The sequence below is a fragment of the Leptodactylus fuscus genome, chromosome 9, assembly GCF_031893055.1.
Source record: "Leptodactylus fuscus isolate aLepFus1 chromosome 9, aLepFus1.hap2, whole genome shotgun sequence".
Classification (NCBI taxonomy): Eukaryota; Metazoa; Chordata; class Amphibia; order Anura; family Leptodactylidae; genus Leptodactylus; species Leptodactylus fuscus.
The window spans coordinates 60,467,803-60,480,999 of NC_134273.1; the positions used below are offsets into that span (position 1 = coordinate 60,467,803).

At 38.5% G+C, this 13,197-nt stretch overlaps 1 protein-coding gene across 6 annotated transcripts in view; it reads left to right on the plus strand.

Annotated features, from left to right (window-relative positions):
* Window positions 1-13,197, plus strand: part of COL11A1 (collagen type XI alpha 1 chain) — a 161,157-nt gene that overhangs the window by 99,464 nt on the left and 48,496 nt on the right. For all 6 annotated transcript variants that reach the window (XM_075286277.1, XM_075286279.1, XM_075286274.1 and 3 more), the window contains 5 exons: window positions 4,055-4,108; window positions 4,832-4,876; window positions 8,483-8,536; window positions 8,777-8,884; window positions 9,558-9,611. In XM_075286277.1, the coding sequence (XP_075142378.1) occupies window positions 4,055-4,108; window positions 4,832-4,876; window positions 8,483-8,536; window positions 8,777-8,884; window positions 9,558-9,611 (315 nt within the window). The remainder of the gene's footprint in view (window positions 1-4,054; window positions 4,109-4,831; window positions 4,877-8,482; window positions 8,537-8,776; window positions 8,885-9,557; window positions 9,612-13,197) is intronic.

A 13,197-nucleotide genomic window follows, 5' to 3' on the forward strand; every position in this document is an offset into this window, starting at 1 on the left:
GCACTGTATACCAGTAGTAAAAATTGTGGGTGCACGTAACCCCAATATATTCTTTGAATTCCCAGTCAGACACTGGCACTATATGGCAGTAGCAAGAAATGAGGGTATTTGTATTCCCAATATACTCTTTGAATTCCCAGTCAGACAATGGCACTGTATACCAGTAGTAAAAATTGTGGGTGCACGTAACCCCAATATATTCTTTGAATTACCAGTCAGAAACTGGCACTATATGGCAGTAGCAAGAAATGAGGGTATTTATAACCCCAATATATTCTTTGAATTCCCAGTCAGACAATGGCACTGTATACCAGTAGTAAAAATTGTGGGTGCACGTAACCCCAATATATTCTTTGAATTCCCAGTCAGAAACTGGCACTATATGGCAGTAGCAAGAAATGAGGGTATTTATAACCCCAATATATTCTTTGAATTCCCAGTCAGACAATGGCACTGTATACCAGTAGTAAAAATTGTGGGTGCACGTAACCCCAATATATTCTTTGAATTCCCAGTCAGAAACTGGCACTATATGGCAGTAGCAAGAAATGAGGGTATTTGTATTCCCAATATACTCTTTGAATTCCCAGTCAGACAATGGCACTGTATACCAGTAGTAAAAATTGTGGGTGCACGTAACCCCAATATATTCTTTGAATTCCCAGTCAGACACTGGCACTATATGGCAGTAGCAAGAAATGAGGGTATTTGTATTCCCAATATACTCTTTGAATTCCCAGTCAGACAATGGCACTGTATACCAGTAGTAAAAATTGTGGGTGCACGTAACCCCAATATATTCTTTGAATTCCCAGTCAGAAACTGGCACTATATGGCAGTAGCAAGAAATGAGGGTATTTGTATTCCCAATATACTCTTTGAATTCCCAGTCAGACAATGGCACTGTATACCAGTAGTAAAAATTGTGGGTGCACGTAACCCCAATATATTCTTTGAATTCCCAGTCAGACACTGGCACTATATGGCAGTAGCAAGAAATGAGGGTATTTGTATTCCCAATATATTCTTTGAATTCCCAGTCAGACAATGGCACTGTATACCAGTAGTAAAAATTGTGGGTGCACGTAACCCCAATATATTCTTTGAATTACCAGTCAGAAACTGGCACTATATGGCAGTAGCAAGAAATGAGGGTATTTGTATTCCCAATATATTCTTTGAATTCCCAGTCAGACAATGGCACTGTATACCAGTAGTAAAAATTGTGGGTGTATATAGCCCCAATTCTATTGCTAGGGGACTTGCAGGGTATTTCTGGGGTGAAGGTGGGGGGGCACACCGTTGGAACGGGTATCGGGGTATATATCGGGTATACGGGAATACACTGACAGTGTATTCCATTCAGGATCCTGGGAAAGCTGGGTTGCGGCGATTGAGCCCGTCAGTGCCACGTTACACTGACAAGCTTCTCCCTGGAATTTAGCTCTTACAAGAGCTGTTGGTTGTCTTCTCCTTCCTATCCTAGCCTGTCCCTGCCTACCCAGAATCTAAGCCCTAGCTAGCTGGACGGAAACCTCCGTCCTCGGTGAATTGCAAGCTCAGAATGACGCGAAGCTGGGCGTCGCTGTTCTTTTAAATTAGAGGTCACATGTTTTCGGCAGCCAATGGGTTTTGCCTACTTTTTTCAACGTCACCGGTGTCGTAGTTCCTGTCCCACCTACCCAGCGCTGTTATTGGAGCAAAAAAGGCGCCAGGGAAGGTGGGAGGGGAATCGAGTAATGGCGCACTTTACCACGCGGTGTTCGATTCGATTCGAACATGCCGAACAGCCTAATATCCGATCGAACATGAGTTCGATAGAACACTGTTCGCTCATCTCTAATAATATGCATTATATGTTGCATTTTTAAGGCACTTTTCCATGGATTAAAGGCAGACCAAGCATTAGAGCATTAGAGTTGTATATGAGGACCCAATAACTACAACCTCTTTGTCAAATCTGTCGATAAATTGGTTATAAACCTAATCCCAGTATCTCCTAGAAGTGATTCTACAGTTTCCAACTGTGCCTCTGTTATTCAGCATTGTAGCCCCATTTTCATGTAAATTGCAGTTATATTCATATACAAATGAGGGGAAAGTGTTTTGGATGGGAATATAAACCTGAGACAAAACTCCAAGGCGCACCCAAGTATTTTTTTAATTTCATTTGCATATGAATAAAGTGATTTACATGAAAATGAGGCCCCAAATATTTGGAAACTATAGAATCACCTCTGCAACGTCCTGGTATTAGGTTTGTAACCCAGAAAGAAATAAATACTAGTAATACATACTCGTTAAATTTTATTTTTGAAGCCAAACCAATGTTTCATGGCTATAGCAGTTGGACTTTAATGTGCAATGACTCCAGATTACAGTTCTCTTTGACATGCCATAGATGTCCTTTTCAACCATTTTTCCATATGCTGTAGATTAGCCCATGTGATATTTTCATTATTATCGAACAAATTGGTTATCCAATGATCATAAAGAGTATTGAAAACAATGGCCATGTCTGAGTATTGTACAGGCTTTTATTTGGTTATTTTTTGGGTCATGTAACATCTCAGCTTTTAGATCTAAAATTCAACTCACTTACAAATCCTGCAGTAGATGGAAACAAGGCAATATTCTAGATAATGATCTGTCAGGGAATCATATATACAGTATATGCTGTGACGTAATGATGTTTTTCCGCTAGTCCTAGGGTAGGTATATCTCTACATTACGTACAGTTCCCTATGATGAATGCACATTGTCCCTGTCATGTCATATAATATTTTTAATGATTTTTCAATACAATACTTACAGCATGTTCAGCTTCCACAAATACGGCTTTCATCATGTGAATCCTCCCAGGAATGTTCTTCATTGATCTGTTATAGAGAAAAGTCATTTTCTGTTACAAGAAAGACTCATGTAGGAGGGCCCGGCCAAGCACCTAAACTTGTAGCAGGTGGCGTTTTTTTTTAGTCATTGCTATTTTCCGTAGTTTTTTTTTCGTAGTCTCACGGCAGGAAGAAACGGAATGCAAAGTCTGCAATGATTTTTTCTATATATGGAACTGCAATCTTGATTTCCATGGAAGCAGTTCAAGGAACATTTTCATAAACCGCTTCTGTGAAACCATTGACAATCATACAAAAAAAAATATATGTTAAGATTAAATTTCTACATCGGCAGCGATGGCTCTTTGCAGCTGCGCCACCAAAAAAATGAACATCCATTTACTGCTTTAAATAGTTGCTATTGACAACCATGTGGCTATGTATGTGTCCCGTGGAGGTAATTGCCAAAATTTACAGATGTAAGTCGGTATATGGAAACCTTTTATCTCAAGGCAACAGCACCTGCTGGTATAATTGACATGGCTTAAGCAATAGTAACAATGCATTGGTTTCCATTTTGTAAAATTGATATTGATTATATATTTATATATGAATAAGCAGCCACCTTCATGGTACATGATATTGCAGACACAATAGCTACCTGATATATGTATGTGTATTAACCCTACTCGTTGCAGAGCCTTAAAGGAGATACACTCTCGAAAATAGAGCTTGCAAATTAGCCCTCTAGTGCCACCTATAGGTAGCGACTCTGTAAGTCAGTGTAATGTAATGGATTAGAAATTGATTTTGGTAGCTATGCTGCCTGAAGATAGCACTAGAGAGACATTTTTCTTTCTTGCAGAGGAAATATTATTATTTCGTATAGGCCCCCTATATTTCTAGGACTGTAGACCTGACGCAAGATTCACAGTAGGCATCCCATCACTTCAAGCTTTCTTTCTACAGCTTTACTTTTGACAATCGCTGTAAGAAAGTGTCTGTCAAAGTTTTTCTTCCTTTTTATGACAGTAGCAGAGCAGACTTTGTGGTCCTTATTGCATAATAAATATATCTGTCACGGTTATCACGGTTGTGATATTTCTTTAGTAGTTACCTGGAGGTGTCATTGTATATTTCTATGGACATCTGTTTGCAATTTTCATTTTCTTTCTCTTTAAATAATACATTCAGATAACAATATATTTTCTTTCAATTTTCAGGGTCCAACTGGTCCCCAGGGTCCTATTGGTTATCCTGGACCTCGTGGTGTTAAGGTACGTTACCTCTGACTGGCAATTTGGCACAATTACCATTGTGTGGTTAATGCGCTCACCTACACTGTCTACCAATAAGTATTTGGACACCCAGTAAAGTTCTGCGGAGGTGGAGTTATGGTCTGGGGGTGTTTCTCCTAATTTGGACTGGGACCCTATTGCACTATTTTAGATAACAGTGTGCTTCCTATATTATGGCGGTTCTATGGGTCAGACCACTATAACTTTCAGGATGACAACACCAGCTGTCATGTAGCGAGGTCTACCATGGCTTGGCACAGTGACAATCCGGTTAACCGACTGGACTGGCCTACCCAGAGCCCAGATGTGAACCCTATCGAACACCTCTGGGATGAGTTGGATCGCCGAACTAAGGGGTGCAGCAGCCGACCAAAATCGTTAAAAGAACTTACCTGTCTTCTCCAAGCCGAATGGAATAAAATACCACTAGCCGTCATACAAGGACTTGTGGAAAGCATGCCCCAAGGGGGGGGGGGGCACTCTATAAAATCAGGTGAATTAGAGTACTACATGTATCCTGGGAAATGTATATTCATGTGGGAAAATTATCAAAAATTATCCTTTGTTTGCCCGTTTTATCATTACAAGGCATGAAAAAATTGCAACTTATGATAATGCCTTGATAAATCCCGCCATTGTCTTTCATCACAGTTCTATTCTGTTGCAGATCATATAATAATATGTTTCTTCTTTTTGTTGTAGGGTGCTGATGGTGTCAGAGGATTAAAGGGAGGCAAAGGAGAAAAGGTAAATTTGTATGCTTTCTGTGTGATGCGTGTGTGAACATAAAAGAATGATGCCCCACGTAGCTAAACAAAACTAAAAAAATACTGTAGAAATAAAACGTAGTGAATAGGGTTGAGCGAAATCGAAAATCGGATTTTAAAAACAATCTTGAAATCTCAAGATCAGCTCAACCCCATCCATGTATATATCATAAATAGGGTTGAGTGATCGGGATCGGGAAAGATCAGATACCAATCGGCGATGAAGCAAATTTCACAATCGGGATCGGCTGGAAAATGATCGAAAATCGGATTTAAAAAATGATCCTGAAATCTCAAGATCGGCTCAACCCCAGCAGTGAAAATGCACCATGTGTTTGCTGCAACTTTTTAAAAGTTTTTGCTTTGTTTTTCACTTATTTTTTCTTCTCCTATACGGAAAACATTAGTGATTCCGCAGCTAAAAATAACATGTTGCATTTTTATAAAAGCAGCTTTTCCGCAGTCCTTTATTTCCGCAATCTGTGGATGAGATTAATCTAAATCTCATCACTTTGCTGGTGCTGTAAAATGCAGCTTTTTTTCCTATTGTGTTTTCGCAACATGGGTCTATAGCATAAATTAGTTTTGTCCATACTGATTCAGCCTTGTACCGAGAGTATTATATAAACTAAATTTTGGAGACTAAAATAAATCCGAGGTCAGTGTTAGTGAAAGATCTTCTGCTGCCGATAGAGAACCTTTCATTGACCTGTCCATCATTCATAAGGCGTTTTCTCAGGAGGTAGCAATAGTCACATATTAATACACTTGACTTTCTCATTTTGCAGCTTAAATAAATTACATTTGTTCTCATTAATTACTCCAATTGGCAAGGAAAGGAAGAAGTGTTCATGATAAGATTATTTCTAGATCTGGTTGGAAATTTGCAGTAGAAAAAAGTTTGTCTTTTCAATTTTAGGCCTCATTCACATCTTCGTTGGTAATCCATTCAGGGGAGTCCGCATGGGGACCCTCTGAATGGACTACTGGACGCATTGGAAAGTGGTGTAAAGTGAAAGCACATGGATCCCATAGACTATAATGGGGTTTGTGCGCTTACATGCGGACAGAAAAGTGGTTCATGATCTACTTTCCTGTCCGCATGACTCGTGTGGAGACCGTGCGGAAAGCACATGGGCCCCTTTATAGTCTATGGGGTCTGTGTGCTCTCACTGCATACCACTTGCCAATGCGTTCGGTAGTCCATTTGGGTAAGGGCGGACTCCCCCGAACGGATTACCAACACAGATGTGAACGAGGCCTTAGTCATATGACCAATATTGGCCAGTGCTACATCATACGTTAAAAAATATATATATATTAATTTCCAATGGACGCCTTAATCCAACTATATAAGCTTGCAGCAGGGCTTTAGGAGGCATTAGTATGCTAGCTAAACTGCATCGGAGCGGAATTTGCTGAACTTTGAGAGGCAAAGACTTTGGGGTATTGATGACAGGTCCAATTGTGGTTGTAAATGACTTAGGTGTTGCTCCTTGCCGCCCTGTTTTTCCTTGATTTCAAAAATTGTGAGTGAAAATATCTCAATATTCCCATATTCAGTGTGGGTTAGAAAAACTTAAGGGGAATATATAATACAGAATATATTAATTTATGGTATAAAATGTAAGATTAATGTAGCAAATTTTAACATTCAGCTCCCCAAGTTTTTCTGAAAGAGTAGTGTGTCTGGGCAGGGCTTAGTGGGAGGGAAGATTTAATATAATTTCCATTAGAAACTGTTATGTAATATAGTTCATATCTATCTCAGCTCCTAGCTGTTTGACTATCTGGGACATGGAGTGCAGGAGATGTATTCATTAATAGGAATAAGGCACATCTTCATTCGGGGATCAACACTGGTGTGTGAAACTGAAAAAAACACTGCAAGTTACAAGACCATTATACACTCAATATCAGGATGCCCTAACATTCTTCCCTGCAAGATATGAATAACTTTAAGAGAGCCGGCTCCTAACATCATACACCTTTTCAGAATTCCTAAGTGTTCCTTAGAATGCATTGATTGAATATGGGGCGTTTTAACATTCTGCGCCTTATACCTTCGTGAAACCTTTCAGGCATACAGTAACAGGTTTTCTGATATATATGCTCTTGAGCATTGTTACATTTTAGCCCAAGACAGATTTCATGATTACATTTTGCTAGATAAGGCTTTGCAGCAGCCATAATGTATTTTCGTCCGGATTCCGGTAGAATCCAGTAATATAATACTTGAGTAATTAACATTAAGGGTTTTCTATGGCGGCCCTGCCTGGTCAGCGCTCTTGAGTTTATTTGTTATTGTTTGAAGACTTTCACTGACTGCTGATTGTACGAAGACATGAGGAATTTTGGGCTCTTCACACTTCACGTCAGTAATTCAAGACAAACTGCAGAGCTCAACTTTGTTAGCAGAGCTAATAACACTTAATCCAAAGATGTGCTCTGCGCGGCTGGCAGGTTCTCCATGTACTATTGTACTGATCCATCTACAAGTGGTCATTAGACGTGAGCAAACACACCATAATCCTGCTAGCACTTCCTCTCTATATTAGCGTTATAGCTGTCCTAAAACCTGCGAGCAAGGACTTACTTGTTGAGATGTGTTATTATCTGCGACATTCAATTATAAGCCCGGGTCATTAGCTGCACTTCATCATAGACCTTTCAGATGTCTTCTGTTTATAGATCATTTTAACATCACTTTTCACAATAAAAGGAGGCGGAAAACTTTCCCCATGTGCTTTCAGTCCTACGAGCTAATATCTGCAATGACTGAATGTAATAGAGAGAGTCCATAAATCTGCAAGGAGTGGTGTAGCATTCCATAAAACTATCCATCAAGATTGATGGCGGATATACTGGTCGAAACGCTTATTCAATGTAGGGATTGGACGTGGATGCCTTTACAAACAGCCTCAGCAGACTTTATGTCTAACTTCCAAATAGGTCTACTTGTCAAAGGGACATACCAAGCAATAAATAAGAATACAAAACTCAGGGTAGGGGGGGTTAGGTGAGTCGAATGTCCCCATACACATTAATTGGATGGCAGGTGGGGATTGGCCAACATTAATCTAATGTATATGGACAGCATAGGATAGCAAAAGTTGGTTTATAGGATTGTTTTTTCTTCTTTTGGATCCATATTTCAGTGATAATAGTCATACTGAATGGGTTTGTATATTATCTACCTTTATCACTATGCTATTTGCCATTGTATTAAATGTGTTTTCTGGCCCCAAACTGAATTTTCATACTGATGAAAGAGGAGGGAGGGAGAGAGGAAAGAGAGGAGAGCGAGGAAAGAGGTACTTAGTTGGCAGTTACATAGCAGGAAGCTGAACCCAGTAAACAAATGCAGAAGATAAGAGGAGCTCCCAGATACACCCAGAAATCACTCAAAACACTGCTAAAGGTATATAGGTGTATTCATTAACCCATTAATGGCACTAACAACAACACTATTTGCACAGACATAATGGGTGGTGGATTATAATTTCACATTGTAACCTGTATCGTAGGATAAATTTGTGCAAATATTTCATTCACTGTTATTGATAATTATTTTCTTACTTACTAGGGAGAAGATGGCTTTCCAGGATTTAAGGGTGACATGGGATTAAAAGGAGACAGGGTAAGTATCTCCAATAACATCTGCTCTCACTCTATAAATAAATGATTGAATGCCGCCATTATGTAGTTCTCTGCCTTGGCAGTCAAATAGTTTACAACTTAGAGCAGGAATAGATCAAATCTCTGAGAATTTAGTGACATGAAGAGTTTAATTGAAATATTAGCATCTTTCGAGGCTCCTTAGGCAATCGGAGATGAATATGTTTGTGGTTTTCTCAAACTTTTTTATTTTCTCTTACAGGGAGAAGTTGGTCCCCTTGGTCCAAGAGGAGAAGATGGCCCTGAAGGTCCAAAAGGAAGAGCTGGTCCAAACGGAGACTCTGGTCCTGCAGGTCTAGCTGGTGAAAAGGTAAACCGAGAGCTAGACGAATAGACAAATCAAAAATGTAGAGTAGGGCTTACAGACCCATGGTAACCCATGCTGGGGAAGATGGAGGGCACATAAGAAATAAAAGGAAAGTGTGAACTTAAGATGACATACAATTCAAATTGCCGATACAAAATGTCATAGTGTCACCTACAATAAGACTTGGAGCCACTGGAAATATGTAGTGGACACATGTTCTGCTATTACTATGGTTGACCAGGACATTTAGCTACAGCCAGGTCATGTTATGCATATTGTGGAATGACTTAAACATTTCCTTTAAATGGCGGTATTTATTCCCAGTGCTAGCAATATGTATCGGGGGATTCAACTCATCTGCGGTTGTTTTCTTGTCTTCATCAAAGAACCTAAATAAATATTTCAGCCTATGCGTCAGGCATATAAAAGACTCAGTCATTTCAGTTACGAACAGGAATAGCTTTTATAGGAAATGTGGAATGACTTATTTTTTAGAGAGTGTTTCATTGGGTCAAGAATGATAAGACAACACTGATTTATTTTAATGTACTTTTTATGTTTTTTTTTTTATAAATTTGTTTTAAGACATGTTGGAATGTTATCTGAAATTTAATATTTATGTAATAATAAATTCTATATGATCAGATTAATCATAAATGGTTTTTGTTTTGTATAGGGCAAGCTCGGTGTACCAGGATTACCCGGTTACCCAGGCAGACAGGGTCCAAAGGTAAGCAAAAAAAAAGATGGATTTACTTATTTGTGCCTTTCAGATAAATGACTAGAATGCCCAGCGGCCAAAGTCCTTGTAGCTTCACATTACAAACACTTAATAACATGGCACCCTATGGAACAATCTTCTATTTTGGAAAAATACTTCAGCAATATGGTATACATTGAAAAAAATGTATGAAATAGGTGGCATAGCAGTACAGTAGGATGGTCGTAAAATATGGCCATATTCATAGACTATATAACCAATAAGATATTTGACTTAGATTCCTTGTTTGCTACAGCCCTTCCATTCAAGAGGTTTTCCCATGATCATAAATATATTGCAGTTTATAGATACGGTAATTGGAAGTTAACTGTTTTTTTTTTTTCTTTTTGAAAATTTAAGATTCCCTCTAACCATCGTATTGCTGGCAGTCGTTTGTCATGATCGGTTATCAATGGCTCTAACCAAGAATGCAGGAACTTTCTATACTTTGGGAATTGTCAGAAACCTACACGTCATTTTCTTATTGTGGTTGGGTTATCTGCATGGAGTGTCCTTTCCTGATAACCACATTCCTGGCTGGATTTCTGACAAGTCCCAGACCATAGAAAGTTCCTGCATTCATGATCACATCTATTGGCAACTGATCAAGACAACAAAATGTCACCACTAAGATGGTTAGCGCAAATCTTATGCTTCTATACTATTACTGGAGAACATTAGTAATAGGTCTTTGAGTAGTAAAAAGTGTATGTAGCCATATAAGTTTCCTGGAAAGCTGAATATCAAGCCATATAGCGTCCACTGGGAAGAGTCTTGAATAGTAAATCTGCTTAGTTATGTATGCAGAGATATATCCATGGCTCCCATATTTCTGTATAGCTAGACCAAGTCTTGTGCAGTAGACTAGAAAGATGGGTGACAACCAACAGTGCAGTTCTATAGGATTCGTCACCTAGTTAGGGAAATCCTTCCATTCTCAATTATATAATAATTTAATGTACCTCTACCTATTATTCTGAATTGTACTGTTCTTCTAGTATTTATACTAGAAATTAGTGAATACCTTGACCATTTAGTGTGTGATCCTGCACTATCCAAGACCGACCAGTCTATGACTATGTAGACACATCCCTTTGACAAGAGGAATAGTAAATGCAAGTACTAGTTGTTAATTTATTCATAAGTTTTCAGTAGGAACAACAGAGGAAAGATACAAGACAGAGCTCTACAAATTCCATCTCCAGAATTGTTACATTACAGGGAATATAAGCATTTGCTAAAACAGACATGTCAGGAGAGGTGACAGATCCTCTTTAGAGTAGTATAGCTCTATTAGTTCCCTATAAATGTTCCAGGAGCAGCTACAAATAAGGAGAAATGGAAGAAAATTTTCAACCAAACAGAAGAAAGCTTAAGTCTAGTTACCTATGAGGAAGGATTAGAATTCCCCAAAGTGTAAAATGAGGCTTTTCGTGTAAATGTCATGTGTTCTTGCAGCATTAGTGACACTGAGTCACACATGTCCCCATTTGGACCTCTTAGTATTTGTACAGCCACCTGACCTGCTGCAAATCTGCCTCATTTTCACCATGACTGTCACATCGATTGCTTTCCATTCTGTGTTTGTTCTTCAATAGTCTGCAGAGATTTTCTGCCACATCCTGAGATCAAAGTCTTTCTGCTGTTTTGCTATTGAACAAACAGATCTGTGTATCAGGAGGGTTGCTCCAGATGCTTCTGTTTTACATAAAACAACACGCTGAATCCTTTCTGCCGCTTCGCAATCATGTTCTTACTTGAGAACAAAGCACTTTCTTCTCACGAATCTGCCACTTTTTCTTTGTCCCCAAAGCTTAATTTGCTGCTTCAGTTATTGCAGGAATGGGGACGAGTTGGATAAAGTGCATTCCTGTCTCTACTTGTTCTACCATCTTAGTCTTCGGGGCTTTAAAACAGAGTCCATTACTGTAGCTGTTCTTTTGGAAGTAAACTGCACGTGTCACCATTCATTATCATTTTGTGATTCACTGATGTATTACAGACTGACCTTGCACTGTTTCATAGAGATTTTACAGGCATGCTTATATTGTACTGCACTGTGTATTCATCGCTTTCCATTAAAGGAGTTTTACCAACTTCTACCATTCATACAAAGGGCCTCATGTAGTCTCAAATCCGCCATTTGTTACATTAGAGGCTCGAGCTCCATCTTAGTCTTTGCTATGTATAAGCAGAAGACCACTTTACACTCACAAAGACCTTAGCGATGACCAGCCAAGATAATGATCATGAGCTAGCTACAAGCCACTAAACAACCATCAAGAAAACAGAATGCCTTGTAAGAAGTTTTTCATCCTGATCTCAAAACAGCAATAAAGAGTTGTCCGAAATACACATATTTAGTGGTTGGTGAGCCTTGCAAGTTTTCCTAGGGAAATTCACTTTGGACAGAACTTGGTCCAAACTAGAAGTGCAATTGTTATACTCTGGGGTCTCTTCAGTCCTCAGAGTATATAATCCGAGGCCTGTGTGTAAAAGTAATAAAAAATACTCACCTTTCCTGGGCTCTGTTGGGGCATCCTCTGGTTTCCCTGATGTGAATGGCTTTAAGTCATATTAGGGGCATATATTAATAATAATCAACCTTCCTGGATATGTATCATGTGAACACCCCATGAATTTTTTGGGAAAATTCATTGTGAACCTGATTTGTAACACATTGGTTCGCTCATCTATAATTGTTACCACCCTGATAGAAAATAAGAATGTCAATTTTGTAATATAATATTGCAGAACTCTTATATATGTCTGAATATAACTGATCACAAATATAGGTTTTTATATACTTTATAGGTTTTTATAGACTTTTAAATGAATGCCTAGCCCTTAGTATAGACTATTAATGCCAAGTTGGTATATATATATATATATATATATATATATATATATTATATGGTATAGAAGCATAGCCATTATCCTGAAGCTAGGAACTTGCATCTTCTTGTAAATTGTGTATATATTGACTGGCTTGATAGAAATTCTTATTGAGTTTTTTTAGATGCTTCTGCCTTCCCATTTACATCCCACTCGAACTTAACTTTAGAATAAAATCTATCCTTTGTTAATGAGATTTCTAGAATAGCGTTAAGTGAAACATTCATTGATTCCACCGACTTACAGCAGGCTTGATGAAAATGTTCTGATCTTTTCTATGCTTTCGGGATCTGAAAATTTCTGGTAAGAGATTATTTTAATGTGCAGGTCACATCACCTTATCTGCAGATAGAAATATGATATATTCTCAATGCAAGTCTGCATGTTCTCAGTGATTGAATGCCCCCCTTGTAGTAACCTGTGTGAACACTAGGTGGAGCATCAACCAACTAGCCAATATTTTTCTCGAATAATAAATTCGTCAGTATATTATTATGTAATATTCCCATTGACTATGATCTCATACGCTTACTGCTTCAATTTCTGAATTAAATTGTCATTTTCTTGCCATTACATTAAATTGGGCAAATTGATTTCACGTCTCAGATTTCCCTCGGATGAACTAGAGATAAAAATGTGCAAATATATATTGCCTATGTAT